Source organism: Phalangium opilio, unplaced genomic scaffold (genome assembly GCF_054372755.1).
Source record: "Phalangium opilio isolate 3A_F unplaced genomic scaffold, DU_Popi_V2 ptg000009l_1, whole genome shotgun sequence".
NCBI lineage: Eukaryota > Metazoa > Arthropoda > Arachnida > Opiliones > Phalangiidae > Phalangium > Phalangium opilio.
In genome coordinates, this window is record NW_028324146.1 from 2,189,520 (window position 1) to 2,209,365 (window position 19,846).

General features: G+C 38.3%; 1 protein-coding gene and 1 long non-coding RNA gene across 3 annotated transcripts in view; both read left to right on the forward strand.

The window, feature by feature from the left end:
- Nucleotides 1–19,846, forward strand: part of Nedd4 (E3 ubiquitin-protein ligase Nedd4) — a 36,371-nt gene that overhangs the window by 7,190 nt on the left and 9,335 nt on the right. For both annotated transcript variants that reach the window (XM_089845583.1, XM_089845592.1), the window contains 12 exons: nt 1,146–1,448; nt 3,116–3,248; nt 4,435–4,485; nt 6,169–6,303; nt 7,234–7,332; nt 7,401–7,455; nt 8,342–8,400; nt 9,914–10,209; nt 11,907–12,028; nt 13,146–13,216; nt 13,292–13,461; nt 18,077–18,305. In XM_089845583.1, coding sequence (XP_089701709.1) covers nt 1,146–1,448; nt 3,116–3,248; nt 4,435–4,485; nt 6,169–6,303; nt 7,234–7,332; nt 7,401–7,455; nt 8,342–8,400; nt 9,914–10,209; nt 11,907–12,028; nt 13,146–13,216; nt 13,292–13,461; nt 18,077–18,305 — 1,723 coding nt within the window. The remainder of the gene's footprint in view (nt 1–1,145; nt 1,449–3,115; nt 3,249–4,434; nt 4,486–6,168; nt 6,304–7,233; nt 7,333–7,400; nt 7,456–8,341; nt 8,401–9,913; nt 10,210–11,906; nt 12,029–13,145; nt 13,217–13,291; nt 13,462–18,076; nt 18,306–19,846) is intronic.
- On the forward strand, nt 16,166–17,019 carry LOC149713114 (uncharacterized). The gene is made up of 2 exons (XR_016369011.1): nt 16,166–16,638; nt 16,704–17,019. It is a non-coding gene; the product is annotated as an uncharacterized LOC149713114 (long non-coding RNA).

Genomic DNA, 19,846 nt, shown 5'->3' on the forward strand with positions numbered 1-19,846 from the left:
AAAGGTCAAATCAAAATGATGGAGTTTAGAATTGGGCCTTAAATGTTAGGGAAAAGTCGGGGAGTTTCGAAATGGACCTGAAAAGGTTAGGGAGTTTAGAAATGGGACTAAAAAGGTTAGGGAAAAATAAGAGTTTAGAAATGGACCTGAAAAGGTTAGGGAAAAGTCAGGGATTTTAGGAATGAACCTGGAAAAGACAGGGATTTTAGAAATGAACCTGGAAAAGTCAGGGATTTTAGAAATGAACCTGGAAAAGTCAGGGATTTTAGAAATGAACCTGGAAAAGTCAGGGATTTTAGAAATGAACCTGGAAAAGTCAGGGATTTTAGAAATGAACCTGGAAAGGTTAGGGAAAAGTCAGCGATTTTAGAAAAGGGCGTAAATGCTTAGGGAATGTTATATTGGTTTAGAAATGGACCTGAAAAGTCAGGGAGTTTATAAATGGACCGGAAAAGGTTAGGGAAAAGTCAGGGAGTTTATAAATGGACCGAAAAGGCTAGGGAAAAGTCAGGGAGTTTATAAATGGACCGGAAAAGGTTAGGGAAAAGTAAGGGGCTTTATAAATGGACCTGAAAAGATTAGGGAAAAGTCAGGGCTTTATAAATGGACCTGAAAAGATTAGGGAAAAGTCAGGGAGTTTATAAATGGACCTGAAAAGATTGGGGAAAAGTCAGGGAGTTTATAAATGGACCTGAAAAGATTGGGGAAAAGTCAGGGGCTTTATAAATGGACCTGAAAAGATTAGGGAAAAGTCAGGGGCTTTATAAATGGACCTGAAAAGATTAGGGAAAAGTCAGGGGCTTTATAAATGGACCTGAAAAGATTAGGGAAAAGTCAGGGCTTTATAAATGGACCTGAAAAGATTAGGGAAAAGTCAGGGGCTTTATAAATGGACCTGAAAAGGTTAGGGAAAGTGCAGGTAGTTTAGAAATGGGAGTAAAAAGTTAGGGAAAAGTCAGGAAGTTTGGAAATGGGCGTAAAAGCTTAGGGAATGTTATAGGGGTTTACAATAGTGGCCAGGAAGGTCAGCCAGAAGTACAATTAATAGGCCGAAAGAAGTCAGGGAAAACCATCAGCTAGGAATTAGAATTTTAAAATTAAGATGCTGGCTGACTAAGCTTGAAACGGCTCATTTATTATTTCAGCACTAGGTCAAGGGTGAAAGGACAATTACAAATATATCATGGTTATCTTCCCAACGAAGATGACAACAACTCTGACGAGAATCAGCTTCAAAATGAGTCTGAAACGGGATGGGAAATAGTCGATTCTATGAATAACGGAGCGCGGGAAGAAATCCCGGCTCCAACAGTTTTGGTTCCTTCTAATACAGTGACCCCGTCCAACGCGGCGCTTCCGCCTGGATGGGAAGAGAAACAGGATGCCAATGGCAGGACTTATTATGTAAATCATATCTCAAGGACAACGCAGTGGGAGAGACCAACCTTGTAAGTTCCAATTCATTCACGGGCCCTCAGAGTTCATACAAACATGGAAAACTTAGGGAAATAAATAGTTGAGCAAAAATTCAGGGAAATGAGGGAAATAAATAGTTGACAAAAATTATTCAGGGCAACGAGGGAAATAAATAGTTGACCAAAAATTTTCAGGGCAACGAGGGAAATAAATAGTTGACAAAAAATTTTCAGGGCAACGAGCGAAATAAATAGTTGACAAAAAATTTTCAGGGCAATCAGGGAAATTTGTCAGGTTTGAGTAAATTTACTCTCAAGGAGTTGCTTCAACTGTAAAAACCCACTCTCATCATTATTACTTCATATTTGGGGTGAAAAACCTGGAAGACTCGGGGAAGAGTATAGGGCGCTGTAGGTTAGCTGTGGCATAGGGGCTAGCCACCACCCCTCTATGCATTGTAAAGGCGTTAGATAAGTGGCAATAAGTCGCAAGATGACTTGGTCCAATTAGCTAACTGAACTTTTAAATAGGGTTTCCTAATAAATAGGTGGCAAAAAATTTCAGGGAAATTTGTGAGGTTTAATTGAGTAAAATCACTCTCAAGGAGTTGTTCAACTATTAAAATCCACTCCCATTGTTAATGCTTCATATAGGGGGGACCTGGAAAACTCTGGGAAATCGGGTTTCCAAAAGTTGTATATCCCTGTTTCTATAAAATTAATAATTTTATAAAATATCCTATAAACGTTTGGACCCAGGGCCGGAATTAAGTACAGGACACTGGACAATGTCCAATAAAATTTTAAAATGTCCCATAACTTTTCTAAAATCAAAGGGGGTCACTGGACATTTTGACCAATAAATCTTCCATAGTTTTGATGGTTTGACTATGAAGATGCGACTGTATTTTTGCACACTCCAGTGGACAATGTCCTATAATTTTTCCAGTCAAAGGGGGCGTCACTCGACTCATGTCCTAAACGAATTTTTCCCTATTTCCGGCCCTGTTTGGACCTATTTTAGTTTCACCTTAAAATTCATCTATTTTTAGACCTATATTCTATACTCGCCTATAATTTTATCCAAAAACATGGAAATCCCTTAGTTTTGGATCTATTTTCATGTAATTTTATAAAATTTCCGATAAAACCCTGTGTTTTTAGACCTATCCTATATTTACGTATAATTTTATTAAAAGGGAAAGTTCTATTTATTTAACATAACATTATTATGCCTTAAAATAATGGCCTTTTTCTAAATCGAGGGGGTAGACACCTTGGATCTCTGTGTACACCTGGGTTCAAAAGAGTTCAGCTTTGACAGTGCATTGAGTTCAAAGCCTTCGAAACTCAGAGTTCAGCTGTGATAGTAAGACATATTGTACACCTGAGTTCTCAAGTGTCTACCCCCTCGTTCTAAATATAAAAGGGAAAAATATTGAAATAAAAATAGTCTGTTATTACAAAATTAGTAGCTTTTAATTAGTCTCAGAAACGAGGACTACTGTGTCGCCAATGGTTTAGTAGTTGGTTGGTAGTTTTGATACTCGGACTCGCCTCAAAACCGAAAAAACAGGGTTCACATACCACTGTTAGATTCTTCTATAAATTCCTATGAAACAAATAGATATGATAATTTTTAATATAAGTAGTTTAAAGTTTTGGTTGAGCTTCTTATTCTTAATAAATGTTGTCTGTAGAGCGAACATACTAGATGATCACGCTCAACAACGTAGTTTGGATTCAGCCAGGGAATTCCGAAGAAGAGTTCACATCAGCATGGATCAGAGTGAAGAAAATGATGTTCAAGATAATGAAGAAACGTTAAATCACGTAAGTCACTTCGATTTAAGGGTTAGCCTACTTTTTGTATACAAAACAGGGTTGCTACATATCAGGGAAAACCTTGAATGGCCACGGAATTGAAAAGCAGCCCCTAAAAGGTCAGGGGAATTTCGAAATGGGACAAAGAGGTCGGGGAAATTTGGAAATGGGACAAAGAGGTCGGAGAAATTTGGAAATGGGACAAAGAGGTCGGGGAAATTTGGAAATGGGACAAAGAGGTCGGGGATATTAAGGAATGGGACAAAGAGGTCGGGGAAATTTGGAAATGGGACAAAGAGGTTGGGGAAATTTGGAAATGGGACAAAATGGTTGGGGAAATTTGGAAATGGGACAAAGAGGTCGGGGAAATTTGGAAATGGGACAAAGAGGTCGGGGATATTAAGGAATGGGACAAAGAGGTCGGGGATATTAAGGAATGGGACAAAGAGGTCGGGGATATTAAGGAATGGGACAAAGAGGTCGGGGATATTAAGGAATGGGACAAAGAGGTCGGGGATATTAAGGAATGGGACAAAGAGGTCGGGGATATTAAGGAATGGGACAAAGAGGTCGGGGATATTAAGGATTGGGACAAAGAGGTCGGGGAAATCAAGGATTGGGCAAAGAGGTCGGGGAAATCAAGGATTGGGACAAAGAGGTCGGGGAAATCAAGGATTGGGACAAAGAGGTCGGGGAAATCAAGGATTGGGACAAAGAGGTCGGGGAAATCAAGGATTGGGACAAAGAGGTCGGGGAAATCAAGGATTGGGACAAAGAGGTCGGGGAAATTGACAACTTTCGAGCAACTTGGGGAAAAGACAGAAGTCAGCTAGGAATTTGAATATGAAAATTTATGGCAACAGTTTATATGTCGGTATATAAAACTTGGGAAAGTCAAGAGAATTTGGGTAAAAAAAAAACGATTGTGGCAACCCTGTTATAATTTAATAACAATTTCTATTAACGGGATTTTATGAATATGTTCAGCAAGAAACCGAAATCGAGGATTCCAGTGATGTAGGCAGATTTTTTTGATTTTTTTTTTACTAATATTTTTTCCTGCTTATGCTGACGAAAAATAAGCTCTTAAAATTAATTGTCTGAACTTGACTATTTTTGTCCTGTTGTTTGAATGAATCTTAATTATTTTTTATAATATTTTATTTTCTGAATTTTTATTTAAACAATTTTTCAGATAATGAATATTCAAAGATGTGAAACTTTACATGAACGAAGAGAATCAGAGGTTTGTTAATTATTATACACACTAATTAGTCAACATTTAGGGTTATTGAGTTAAGTGGAAACATAAGTTCGTAAGATATGTTCCATAAGTTAGTTATTGGTTTTAAACTGGAGCTTGTCATGAAGTGATTGACGTAGGTCATAGATTCGAGGGAAAGCGACGTATGGGGAGGCGCTGTCAAAGGCTTAGTAACGCAGACTGAGAAGGAAGATGAACTGCAAAATTAACCGAGTGTAGTTACTCAATTCTCGCTTGTCGTTCTCGAACTAGCTCTCAATAAGTCTCTAGCTTTACGAAGTATAGCTAGTGTCATACTTATGGAACATATCTTATAAACTGCTGGAACCTTTAAGTAACTTAACAACAATAAGAATGATAAAGCACATAGGGCCAGAAAGCCGAAAATATACCAGGAGAATTCGGGACTAGTTTGTAATGCTATTGCTATCCTTAATGGTTTGGAAACAGTGTTGTATCGGTAATTAATAGTGTTTTTCAAAATGTTCCGATTTTCATAAATAATACTTATGAGATGTGAAGGAGGTTTCGAGCTTAGGGGCGCCATAGGAGCTGACATTTGCTTAAAGTCTGGAATTTGCCAATTGCGGAAAATGTTAGGGATTTTTGTACAATGGGGGGATGTTGTTAGTACTCAAAACAAGACCAATTATGGAAAAAACCGATTCTTATTCTATTTTCTTATATTTCACGTACGAATCTCGTAGATTATTTATGTAAATATTACTTGACTTCACGTGACCATAACTGGAGCCTAAGAGATGATCTAGGCCCGTGCATGAATATGTTTTTTTAACTAATTTAGTTAGTGTTTTCTCTCATGGGGGTGCTTTTACTATCGTAAAATAAATATAAGTTCAGCCTCGTGACCCCGTCGACTGCTATAATATAAGGTCAAGACATAGACGTAGAGTGGTGAAGCCGAGGTCGCGGATAGTAAGAAAGAACGTTTTAGAAAATTTGGGAAGACCTTTATTAAAAAATCATGCCAAAGAAGTAAAGGATAAAAAAGCTAAGGTTAAAGAAATGAAAGGTTACGAAGGAGTAAAAATATTCCTCATGGTATAATAAAACTGTGAATTAGTAACTTCAAGAAGTTTTGTTTTACTAAAAAACCACAATGTTAAAATATCATAATTAATTTTGTTGTCCACACAATCTAACCTAAAGATTCAATAAAAAATAAATAGCGATTAAAACAATTACGTTAATTTAAGGGTGAAACCATTCTCTTTCATAAAATTTTTATAATTGGCCCCTAAAATATCAACAACGACAATTTATGGAAGCCCCAATTCGCAACTGTAATAAAAGCGCCATCTAGTGCACATATTGAGTGAAGATATTTCCTCTATGAAACTGGATATTTCCCCACATAAAAATCGACACGCACGGGCCTAGATCATCTCGGAGGCTCCGCCATAACTTTTTGATAAGTGTCATATTATAAATCCTTGTAAACCTATGAGATATCTGACATGCATGACAAATAATCACCCGTTATTGACCTGAGACAAACAATAAAATATCTAGGCCTAGTCTACCTATTTATCATTCAATATTTTGGTGATTGTACTCAAGGATTTACAAATTTGTGGGGAATTTTACAGATAAGTCAAGGATTTAAATTATTAGCTTCACATTATTTTTTTCTTTTATCTTCAGGCTAGTCTGAACCTACCCGACCAGATCGCAAATATGCAAATAACAACAGAAGGATTACCGGCAGGCTGGACCATGCAGGTTGCGCCCAATGGGAGGGTCTTCTTTATTGATCATACCACCAAAACAACAACTTGGGTAAATAATTATAGTGTCATCAGATTATATTATATTGAAGTTTCAAAGAACCGGGAGAATGGCATGGCGAGGCAACCATTTTTAAATCCATTTGGGCATCAAAAAAAAAATACTTAATGGAACAGTTCAGATAACATTAAATTATACCTTAAAAGAACGGCCTTTTTTTAAATATACACTGAATAATATTTAAAAAAATAGGGAAATGATCTCTCTTACAAAATAATTAGCATTTAATTAGTCATAAAAACGACTAGTGGGGTGGCGTAGCGGTTAGCGCTTTCGCCTCGCAGCAAGAGGATCCCGGGTGGGATCCCGGACTGTGGCAGCGGGTGAAAATCTGGGAACAAATCCTGCGTAGAGTTTGCAAGTTCTCTCCCCGCTTGTTAAAAGGAGTTTTCCTCCGCGGTCTAACCCGGTTTCTCCTTTCCATCAAAACTTGCAGAGGTTAACGGTAATAGACTAATAGTTAGTATAGGGCGCTGTCGGTTAGCTGTGGCATAGGGGCTAGCCACCACCCCTCTATGCATTGTAGAGGGACCCACCTGTAAACAAGCCAAAGGCTTAGTGTGGAAATCCCTTCATAGGCAAAGCTTAGATTATTATTATTATTATTATTATTACTACTGCGCATGCCGCCATTGGTTTAGTGGCGTCTGCTAGCCCGAACTGCAAAATTAACCTAGTGTAGGACTTCAATTCTAGCTTGTCGTTCTCGAACTAGCTCTCTGTAAGCCTCTAGCATTAGGAAGTATCATACTCCTCCCTGATATCTCATAAACTTATGCAAGAACCGAAAAGGCTTCGTAATTTAGACTGGTTTTGATCTTCTTTCATTCATCAATTCTCCAGTCAACGTGACTTGCGAAACATTTTTTATCGAACTATTTGATCCCTAATCTGGATTCAAAACACATTTATTCATTCCAGGTTGACCCAAGAACGGGGAAACCCAGTTCTGTTCCAAATCAGGAAAATGTCGCTAATAAACCTCAAACTAATAGTGTAGATGACTTGGGTCCATTACCGGTAATTTTGAATTAACACAGGAATTGCGCAGAATTCGATCATATTAAAGCTGAATTTTAATTATTTAGGAAGGGTGGGAAGAACGGGTTCATACTGATGGACGAATATTTTTTATTGACCACAGTAAGTTTGTTTTTTATGTAACTTAATTAACTTAACACGTTGGTCCAGGGCCGAGCTCCCAGTGGTCCTTTAATTACTCTTAAATCCTACATTTTCCATCTATAATTTCATGAAATATCCTGTATTTTTGGGCCTAGCCTATATTCTCCTATAATTTCATGAAATATCCTGTATTTTTGGGCCTAGCCTATATTCTCCTATAATTTCATGAATTGTCCTTTAAAATCCTATATTCTCCTATAATTTTATGAATTGTCCTTTAAAATCCTATAATTTTGGGCCTATGCTATATTCTCCTATAATTTCATGAATTGTCCTTTAAAATCCTATAATTTTGGGCCTATGCTATATTTTCCTAAAATTTCATGAATTGTCCTTAAAATTCCTGTAATTTTGGACCTATCCTATATTCTCCTATAATTTCATGAATTGTCCTTAAAATTTCTATAATTTTGGACCTGTCCTATATTCTCCTATAATTTCATGGATTGTCCTTAAAATTCCTATAATTTTGGACCTATCGCATATTCTCCTATAATTTCATGAATTAGCCTCTAAAATCCTATGGTATTGATTGACCTATCCTTAAAATTCCTATAATTTTGGACCTATCCTATATTCTTCTATAATTTCATGAATTAGCCTCTAAAATCCTATGGTATTGATTGGTCTATCCTAAATGATTACTTTAAATATCCTAAAAAATGGGATCTATCCTGTAAAATACTGCATTTTGGGATCTGTCCCGTAAAATGCCGCGTTTCGGGACCCATCCACGATGATTTAGAAGGGTTCCTTTATTATCCTATTTAGCCTAATTTTTTCTCCTTTAGAATCCCATAAAAACTTCTTATTTTTTCTATAAGGAACATTAATTTTAATATAGATACAAGAACAACTCAGTGGGAAGACCCAAGACTCAACAATCCAAATATCGCTGGACCTGTGAGTAAAGTTTTAATTGTTTAAAAAATATTTAGTTTCCCCCCTCACTCTTAGCTTGAACCCAATTAGCGTGGTGCAGTCAGCCAAGTGTTTGTTACCCATCATCATGGATAGATTTAATTTTAGAAGTAGGAATGGAGAACGGTTAGTATAGACCACCCAGTATAGAGCCCCTCCCCCCAACACGTAACGAAAAGTTAAATTATCTTTTTGGCTCACTTAAATTACGTTTCGATGACGTTGCTGACTGAGACGGCAAAAAATACGTAATTCCTTTTTACCTCTGTCGCTATGACCCGCCTCTTCTTTCATACCCCCACTCCCGTCCCGTGGAAGGGGGTCAGGGACTTTGGCGCACGCCCACATTACTCCATTCTCCATTCCTACTTCTAAAATTAAATCTATCCCTGCCAGTATGAAAGTGAAAATAACTAAACGCTAATAGAATAATAATGAGAAAAATATTTTTTGCGTATGTGGTTCGGTTTAGTAATCTTGCACCGAATGTTTATGTTGGGCGTTACTGCAAAATATCATAGAACACTTTCGACTAAAAATCAGCCATAGAACCCACTTTACTTTGGTCTTAAGACCGTTTTTAGGACACCCTGTACTTTTAAAACCCAACCTGAAGAGTTGATTTATAACAAATTAAAATTATATTATTAATAAAAATACGCAGTTAAAGGGAGGGTGAAGTGGAAAATCAAGTAATTTTTTATCTACTAATTATAAGACCAGCAGGGTTCATACAAACCTGGAAAACAGGGAAATAAATAGTTGACAAAAACCTCAGGGAAAATTCAGGGAAATTTCGAATTTTTAGTAAAATTCAGGGAAATTTGCGTCAAACGGGGGCCTAGAGTAATTAAGCAAAATGTTCGTAAACATACCACCCTCCATAGGATTAACATTACACCATAATTTGGAGGCTTATAACTCTGGTTATATTAGAGATACGGGAATGTCCTTTGAGTATGTTATAGTCAAATTTCCCCTTATCCAACAATACTGTAAACTTGGGCTTTCGTCAAACAGGGACTGAGTTATTAAGCAAAATGTTCGTGAACATTCCCTCTATAGGATTAACATTACAAAATACTTTGGAGGCTCATAACTGTGGTTATATTAAGAGATACGGGGATGTCCTTTGATTATGTAATAGTCATATTTGCCCCCCTCCCCTCCTTCGTTAACATTACTCCATATACGGGAAAAACCTGGAAAATTCAGGGAAGTATATGGGGAAAAACCCTTGGAAATCTCAGGGAAATTTGTTTTCCAAAAGTTGTATGAACCCTGACCAGCCTGCATAGGAAGTATTTCCTGAATGTTTCACTATGCAGACTGGTCTTAAAATTGGTTGAAGAATCGATTAAAAATCACTTGATTTTCTACTTCACCCTCCCTTTAACGTTGACAACTTTTGGCTGTTCTAAAAATGTTTGGGAATTCATCTTGGAATTTGATGATTTGAAAATTATTATTTCTCTTGTTGTTTGTTTCAATTTAGGCGGTGCCATATTCTCGAGACTATCGAAGAAAATACGAGTACTTGAAATCGAAATTACCGAAACCCGCAAACGTAGCAAACAAATTTGAGATCAAAATCAATCGGGCTAATATACTGGAAGATTCTTTCCGAATCATTCTGAATGTTCCACGAATTGACGTTTTGAAAACTAAATTATGGGTTGAATTTGAAGGAGAGGAAGTCTTGGATTACGGTGGTGCTTCTAGGGAATGGTTCTTTCTCCTGTCCAGGGAAATGTTCAACCCTTATTACGGCTTGTTCGAGTATTCTGCCGTGTAAGTTCGATTATTATTCTTGACTCTTGAGGCTTATGGGCGGCTTGTTCATAAATTACGTAAGGTGTAAAAATGGGCCAGTATGTGTATCCATCTATATCTATATAAATCAAAGTCCTAACTGACTGATAATCAACGCCCAGCCCAAACCGCTTGCCCTAGAAGGCTGAAAATTTGCAGGAACGTTACTCGTAAGTAGTAGGCGCGTACTAAGAAAGATTTCCCCCCAATCCGCCGCCATCTTAAAAAATGGCGCCCAGAAATGTAAAAAAGTCTTCTCTACGCAACAAAGTCCGCGCGTTTCAACCGATTTCACAAAAATTTAGTACACTGGTTTCCTTTAACCTATAGACGGGCTGAATTGTCCTTCGGGCTCGATTTGTTGCCATCTTTTTAAATGGCGGCCAAAAACTTAAAAACCCTTATTTGTGTAATAATGTCCGCGAGAAAAGTAATAAAAAATGCATCCCGACGGGCTGACGGGCAACGCCGAGTGCCTTCGCTCCTAGGGTGCTACAAAAATATTACTCATCAGTAAGATCTACCCTTTCTTTATAACGTTTTGATGGAAGTTCTTATTACACGCGAGCGACGCCGCGGGAATAACAGCTAGTAAGGGGATAAAAGAAGGATGACACTCTATATCCTCTTAATACTTAAGTTATGTAACGTCATTCTTCCCAGGCTCACTTTGCTGGGGGTGAATTCTATAATTGTTTGGCACTAAATCCCCAACAATCAACCCACAAACCTTGATTGTCTTGACAATCAACAAGCGCATGCGTCTTGCCAAATAGTTAAACGCTAATAGGCAGGGTTCATACAAACCTGGAAAGCCTGGAAAAATCAGGGAAATAAATAGTTGACAAAAACCTCATGGAAAATTCAGGGAAATTTCTAATTTTAAGTAAAATTCAGGGAAATCAGGGAAATTTGCGTCAAACCGGGGCCGAGTAATTAAACAAAATGTTCATAAACATTCCCCCCTCCATAGGGTTAACATTACACTATAGAGTAATTTCGGTAGAGAGGGGGAGTGAACTGTGTATCCCCAACGTTGGGGGCAACTTTGTAAGAGAGAATACTATTTGCCCCCAGAAGGGGGATATCTCTAAGGTAAGAGATAGATGGTTATGACGTTGCAATGTATGGGAAAGAAATTACTCTATACTTTGGAGGCTCATAACTTTGGTTCTACTAGAGATACGGGGATGTCCTTTGATTATGTAATAGTCCCATTTGCCCCCCCCCCTCCTCCGTTAACATTTGCTCTATAGGATACTCTATATACGGGAAAACCTGGAAAATTCAGGGAAGTATATGGGGAAAAACCTAGAAATCTCAGGGAAATTTGTTTTCCAAAAGTTGTATGAACCCTGATGGGGTAATGATGAGGGAATGTGATTCGGTTTAGTAACCTTGCTCCAAATGTAAAATGATGTTGGGAAGAATGACTTTACATTTACAAGCCGCTTTGTGGTACACTTCTCTCGAAGGGACGTATTATATACTTCTAGTGTAACCAAATCTCTGCATAGTATAATTTGTGAACAGCCACTTTTGGTTTATGACGTTTTACTTTGGATTGCACCAACTGCTCCTGGTGCACTTAAAAAACTTTTCCTGAATGGAGCAGCCCAGATTAACACGATGTTAGTTTTTAATTCTTGTTATCTATTATTCTCCGAATGTTTTAGGGATAATTACACGCTTCAAATTAATCCTGCCTCTGGAATGTGCAATGAAGATCATCTGTCCTATTTTAAGTTTATCGGCCGGGTTGCTGGGATGGCAGTTTACCATGGCAAACTACTTGATGGTATGTATATGAAACGTTCATTCTTTTGCTGTTGTTGTCGGGAAACTTGTTTAGAGTCCTGAATGGTACTTACTGATTTGAGATTTGTATCACACTTACTCAAAAACAGACCTCCAATTAATGCCAAAAATGACCCCAATATAATCCAGCTATTTCAGGGTTCATACAAACCTGGAAAACAGGGAAATAAATAGTTGACAAAAACCTCAGGGAAAATTCAGGGAAATTTCGAATATTTAGTCAAAATCAGGGAAACTAGGGAAATTAGCGTCAAACAGGGGCCGAGTAATTAAGCCAAATGTTCATAAACATACCCCCCTCCATAGGATTAACATTACAGTATACCTTGGAGGCTCATAACTCTGGTTCAATTAGAGATACGGGGATGTCCTTTGAGTATGTTATAACCCTATTTGTCCTCTTTCCAACAGTACTAAAAACTTAGGGCTACGACAAACAGGGGCCGAGTAATTAAGCAAAATGTTCGTGAATATTCCGTCCATAGGATTAACATTACACTATATTTGGAGGCTCATGACTCTGGTTATATTAGAGATACGGGGATGTCCTTTGAGTATGTTATAGTCCTATTTGCCCCCCCCCTCCTTCGTTAACATTTGCTCCATTGGATACTCCATATACGGGGAAAAACCTGGAAAATTCATGGAAATATATGGGAAAAAACCTGGAAATCTCAGGGAAATTTGTTTTCCAGAAGTTGTATGAACCTTGTATTTACTTTATTTTCGTGAACGAATCACGTCGACCATTTATTTAAATATTACTTGATTTCACGTGATTATCACTTGGTGATAAGTGTCAAATTATCACTCGTTGCAAACCTGTGCGACAACTGATCACTCGTTGTAAACCTGTGCGACGCCTTTAAAGAATACGGCCTAGACAGTGATCGAAACCACAGCTAACACTCTCACAAACGTGATCGAGTTAGCTATGTCAAAACAAAATCCCTCTCTCCGTAAATGACTTCCGATGACAGTCATGATCATATTTTCCCTATGCATATCTTCGTGAGATTCTTGAAACATCCCTCCGCTCAAATGAACCAATACTATTAAAAAGTAATCTCCAATATTTACCCTATTCATTTTTTCAGCCTTTTTCATCCGGCCATTTTACAAAATGATGTTGGGAAAGCCAATTGTGCTTCGTGACATGGAATCTGTGGTAAGTGTGAAATAACTTTAAATTCTTATGACCCTTAAATCAGGCGAAATTAAAGCTTGTATTTATATACCTTAGGACTTTGAATATTATCATTCGTTGCTGTGGATTATGGAAAATGATCCAGCTGATCTCGATCTTCGGTTCTCCGTTGATGAAGACTTTTTTGGCCAAATGCAACAGAGGGATCTCAAAGAAGATGGCGCCAACTTACCAGTCACTCAGGAAAATAAAATGGAATATATAGAGTAAGTAAAACGATTATTATTTACTATTATTTTGGACCAGTAGACGACTGTAAGGGAGGATACCCTGTATATTGAGGTTGAAATGTAAATATAAGTAAATTAGTTACAAAGTAAATTAATATTAAACGAGCCTGCAACAGGTTAGGGAAAACCTAGGTCAGGAGAAAGTCTGGAAATTTAGAATTGGGCCTAAAGATCCAGGAGAAAGTCGGGAATTTTTTTAGAAATAGGCCAAAAGGTCCAGGAGAAAGTCAGGACATTTTTTAGAAATAGACCAAAAGGTCCAGGAGAAAGTCAGGAAATTTGGAAATAGGCCGAAAGGTCCAGGAGAAAGTCGGGAAATTTGGAAATAGGCCGAAAGGTCCAGGAGAAAGTCGGGAAATTTGGAAATAGGCCGAAAGGTCCAGGAGAAAGTCAGGAAATTTGGAAATAGGCCAAAAGGTCCAAGAGAAAGTCAGGAAATTTGGAAATAGGCCAAAAGGTCCAGGAGAAAGTCAGGAAATTTGGAAATAGGCCGAAAGGTCCAGGAGAAAGTCGGGAAATTTGGAAATAGGCCGAAAGGTCCAGGAGAAAGTCGGGAAATTTGGAAATAGGCCAAAAGGTCCAGGAGAAAGTCAGGAAATTTGGAAATAGGCCGAAAGGTCCAGGAGAAAGTCGGGAAATTTGGAAATAGGCCGAAAGGTCCAGGAGAAAGTCGGGAAATTTGGAAATAGGCCGAAAGGTCCAGGAGAAAGTCGGGAAATTTGGAAATAGGCCGAAAGGTCCAGGAGAAAGTCGGGAAATTTGGAAATAGGCCGAAAGGTCCAGGAGAAAGTCGGGAAATTTGGAAATAGGCCGAAAGGTTCAGGAGAAAGTCGGGAAATTTGGAAATAGGCCGAAAGGTCCAGGAGAAAGTCAGGAAATTTTAAAATTAGCTTAAAAGTCTGTGAATTCGATTTTAGTGAATGAAGGTGTTTTTAGGGCACAAACAAAAAGTTTTAGGAAAATACCGGTAAATAGCCAGGGAATTTTATGAATTTTAACTAAATCAGGGTAATGTGAAGGATTGGAATTTAGTTGGAAAGGGATTTCTTCACTTCACAAGCCTGGAAAGTTGGGGTATTTATTTATGTCTGAAAATTCAAGTTGTGGCAACCCTGAAGAATAAAATGGCAAGACAACCATTTTTTACCTCTCCGAGTGACGTATGTCACGGAGAGGTTCTAATTTCGACGTGTCTGTGTGTGTGTGTGTGGGTGTGTGTGGGTGTGTTTGTGTGTGTGTGTGTGTGTGTGTGTCTGTCTGTTGTTATTGACTTACACCCCAGGGGACCGTGTTCGCAGTTTCCGAATTGAAGCAAATGTGTTCGCTATTTCCGGACCGTATTCACAGTTCCCGGAAATTTCAAAACTTGAATCTATCCACAAATCAACTGGCCACTATTACTTCATCTGACTAGTCAATTGTCTATTCTACATGAATACCAATCTGTACTTATTGGCTTCAAACACCACCATTTTGTGGTCTTTGTCCATTCCACATAGACACCAGTCTGTACTTACTGGCTTCTATCACCATCATTTTCTGGTCTTTGTTTTTGTCCATCCCACATGAACACCAGTTTGTACACCTGGCATCTAACACCACCATCTGCTGGTCTTTGTTTTTGTCCATCCCACATGACACCAGTCTGTACACCTGGCTTCTAACACCACCATCTTCTGGTCTTTGTTTTTGTCCATCCCACATGGACACCAGTCTGTACACCTGGCTTCTAACACCACCATCTTCTGGTCTTTGTTTTTGTCCATCCCACATGGACACCAGTCTGTACACCTGGCTTCTACTCCTTAAGGTTAAGACATACGCGGCGATCGGCCAGGGTTACGAGAAACGTCCGGCCTCCCAATGGTGGGGCTTCCACCAAAGGTTCACGCAATTGCGCTGTTCTTATCCATAGCTGCGATTCGACACCCTTATATACTACCTATTTGATGAAGGCGAAGCAACCGGCGTATGCTTCATTTCAAACGCCAATATTAGTCAAGTCTCTCAAGAATGTTTAATTGTTCTTTTTCAAAACGATGTAACGCTCAATAAGGCGAACAACTATCGAAGAAAATATTTAATATTAATTATATTTATTTTAATATTTAAGATAATCATGTCTCTCAACTCAAAATTAATACGGAAAGGGTAAAACAGCAGTCTATGTGTTTGTCTATATGTGTCCGTCCGTTGTAACACTAGTGCGCTGCGTTAGAAGTTCGTTTTGTTTCGATGTGTAAAGAAATCATACAGAACCTTAATATTCCCGTTTTCCATAATATAAAATGAATATGTGGAAATATTTTTCGTAATTATGATGCATTTAGTACTTTTGTAGCTTTAAAGCTCCGTTTCATTTTGATATTCCAAAGATTTTGTTTAATATTATTATTTAAAATGGATGTTTATATATTACTTAAGCTATACTACATCTGTTTATAGCATAATCCTTTCTAAAGTCACAGTGAATACAAGCACAACGCTGCTATGTTAGTCAAATGAACTTTTATTTGTCAATAGGCCTAGTGAACCAAAAAGTAAACGTTTGGGTTTGGTTTTTCGTTTCTGTATGCAGAGACATTAACGGTTCAGAGTAAGCCGAAAGTTAAATACACTTATAAATAATTAGGCTTAGATTTTATAATCATGGTGGAAATCTGGGCCGCGTTCAGCAGAGCCCAGCGCTGTTAGCAGTGTCCTACATAACGGGATTTTGCTTTTGAATTTTGACGTCACGGTGCTTAGCGCTGAGCTAGCGCGGTCTTCAAAGAAAATAGTCGGCTTTTTGGATAACGTGACGTAAAACGCGTAGTTCTCAGCTTGGCGAAAAAACCATGGAGGAATTAATACAAATAACTTTATGGGACTATAGCTATTTAATTGGCGTGAAACCAGTTGATCACCGGAGAATTTTAAGAGATATGTTATTTTCTAATTTTAATTATAAAAGTTGTTATCTATCTCTATAAATATGTTATCCTACAATTTTTGTTAAGCCTTGGTACCTTGCACGCTTTATTGCGCTAGCGTCATTTATAAAACGCCGATGACCGGAGAAAAGCTATGACGACAGAGCTCACCGGTAAACATTTCCAAAATCCGCTGTCTTTTTTGGTGAGCTCTGCTGAACGCAGCCCAGACCAGTGAAAGGTCTGATCGTAATCGGATAATAGCTTCGTGTTTTCATGCTTTTTATGGTACGCATTTACTTTCAGTGTGTGTAGCCACAAATAAGCTTTGGTGTTATGTAACGTTAACAGTCATGTTGTTAAACTAAGAAAATCGTTGAGGTGAAACGAGAGGATAGTGTTTACATGCCAACCCTGTTGTGAATATGGCTTTGAACATAGAGGGCATACAGTTGAGGAGTAGAAAATTGGGCCTTTACAAACACGTAAAGGTAATATCCCTCCAAAGTTTTATCTCTTCATTTCCCGTTTTTCCCCCATCGGATGATTTTAATGTGTACAAGTATATCATTATTGGATGTAAAATGTCGTCTGATTTACAGTAAATTTGCTATGCTTTGTATACTGCTTTAATATTTCATAAATTTTAACTTAAGAAACATTTCCATATCTGGCTAAATAAGTTTGTAAGTAGTCGTCTTGACTCGGAGAGGTAATATTTTGGTTTTCCCAACTTGTTGTTTTAATCGATTTGCCACAGGTTATAGCAAACATGGGCAGTCCAAGAATATTAAAATGGGCCCTTAAGGGAATGTTGTGGGTTTACGGAAACTGCAACATTGCATTTTACAATAACTATGTTATAAAATGTCATTTCCTGAAGAGTTTAATTATAAATATAATATTCTTCAAATTATAATCTTAACAAAACGTTGCTGAGGTTAATGGCAACAGTTAAGCATGTAGTCCACTAAGCCTTGTGAAACCGTATCGTTTACGTAACGGCGCGTATCCAACTACGAACAGAACGCCATCTGATAACGTTTCTTGAACGATGCTTTTGGACTTAGGTAATGGGCGCCCTCATTCGGATGATATACGAACTTAAAACGGTAACGATACGGTTTCGCAAGGCTAAGTGGACTACTTGCTTTAGTGTAGGACATTGGCGGTTAGCTGTGGCTTAGGGGCTAGCCAACACGCCTCTATACATTGTAATGGCACCCACCTGTAAACAAGCCACAGGCTTAGTGTGAATATTCATTGGTGGAAAATAAAAAACAATCACATGTTTAAAGGAACTGTAAAGCAGGCATCGGTGGGTGGGTGGGTAAAAATTATTTGAAATACGTCAGAGTCACGTGACCGAGGAGAGGCGTGGTTCAAAGAAGCTTAGTTCGTTTTATTTCGAAAACAAGCACTTCGGGGAATTGGCGCTGCAATCTCGCGAAAAACAAGGACTAGGTGTCCAGTCCCACTCTATGTGGAGTCTTTGTATGTTGTCACGTGGTGCCTGTGACGTATTTCAAATAAATTTTACTTGCCCGCCGATAGCTTCTTCGTAGTCCCTTTAACTAACTCTTAGCATTCAAAAATCATTGGAAATAGTCCTTAAGACTCCCAAAATTGAAATTATTTGCAACGGTGTTTTAATGCGAATATGTTTTACCACATCTTAGATTAGTCATTCAATGGCGATTTGTGTCACGTGTTCAACCTCAGATGAACGCTTTTCTGGAAGGCTTTAATGACATGGTTCCTTTACATCTCATCAAAGTGTTTGATGAAAATGAACTAGAATTACTTATGTGCGGAATAGGCAAGATTGACGTTAGGGATTGGAAACAGAATACAGTGTACAAAGGAGGATATCATCCTAATCATATTGTCATTCAGTGGTTTTGGAGAGTAAGTAACCATCTTTCTACCCATTTCAATTACATCTTTTATAAAAGAGGACCGCTGTATCGTTTGCGTGAAATAGGGTGGAAACTGAACACCTCGTGTGTGGACCCAATGATATTTGAAGCCATTTCTAATGTCTTTGGATCCACATACCAGATGTTCCGTTTTAAAGCATAGCGCGGCTCCAATGGATCCCCTACAAGGGGACTTTCCTTCTAAACTCCGGGTTTGGCTTGTCAAAGGCTAGTGGGTGGGATTTATACGTATAAATCCCGCCCACAAAAGGCTCTAGCTTTTCCAAGCCAAAACTGGAGTTCTTAAGGAAAGTCAACTTGTAGGGGATCCACTGGAGCCGCGCTATGCTTCAAGAGAACGAGATGGTCAAGCAAGAGATACGATTTTACTCTTGACTCTTGAAAGTGGTATATTGTTTCGTGGGTGAATTATGTTTAGTTGTAAGCGTTTTATTACCTCTCCAAGTGACAATGACGTCTTGGGGAGGTATTACACTGGACGTGTCAGTGTGTGTGTGTCTGTCACCGCGTTCGCAGTTCACAGAAAGCAATATTGGCTTATCGTTAGGTTTAAGATATACGCGGCGATCGGCTAGGGTTACGAGAAACGTCTAGCCTCCCAATGGCAGGGCTTCCACCATCGGTTCACACAATTGCGGGTTTTCTTATCATTTATCATTTATTGTGAATCAATCGTCTTATTTACCTTAAATTTACAAAAATTGTTAAAGAGACATACGCTAGAATTCAAACATCAACAATAGCTATGTTTAAAATGATTTTAGGAATAAAGTTTCTTAAAACTATCCCTGCTAGAATTAAGGAAAATTACTGACGATTAAAATAATTAATAACAATTATATTTAATTTTTAAAGAACTTCTGAAGTGGGTGGGTAGATAGCCCTCGCCTCGACTCGGAAAGTTTTATTTTGGTTTCCCAACTTGTTCTCTCCCCGCTTGTTAAAGGTGTTTTCCTCCGCGGTCTAACCCGGTTTCTCCTTTCCATCAAAACTTGCAGAGGTTAACGGTAATAGTTAGTATAGGGCGCTGTAGGTTAGCTGTGGGGGCATGGGGGTTAGCCACCACCCTCCTATGCATTGTAAAGGGGCCCACCTGTAAACAAGCCAAAGGCTTAGTGTGGACATCCCTTCATAGACAAAGCCTAGATTATTATTATTATTAAGCGGGAACGTATAAAACGCTACGCAAAACCACAGTGGACAAATGCTGCTTCTCGCTTAGCGATAAAACAAAAGCGCAATCGACAACATGCAATTTCTGCTACTCAAATGGGAAGCAAGCTTAGTATCGTATATTCACTGAGTAAAAGAAGCAGGTTTTAGGCTCTAGTTTTTCACCTGAATAATTTGCGCATGCAGTAATACAGAGATTTTTTCTACTACAATTTACCTAGTAACAGTTACTGTGCGTAGAAATTGCGAAAGTAAGAGCTGCTAAGTGAAGGATTAACGCTAGAAACTATATACTCATAAATATTTGACTAGGCCTAATAAGAGGTCGCGAACCAC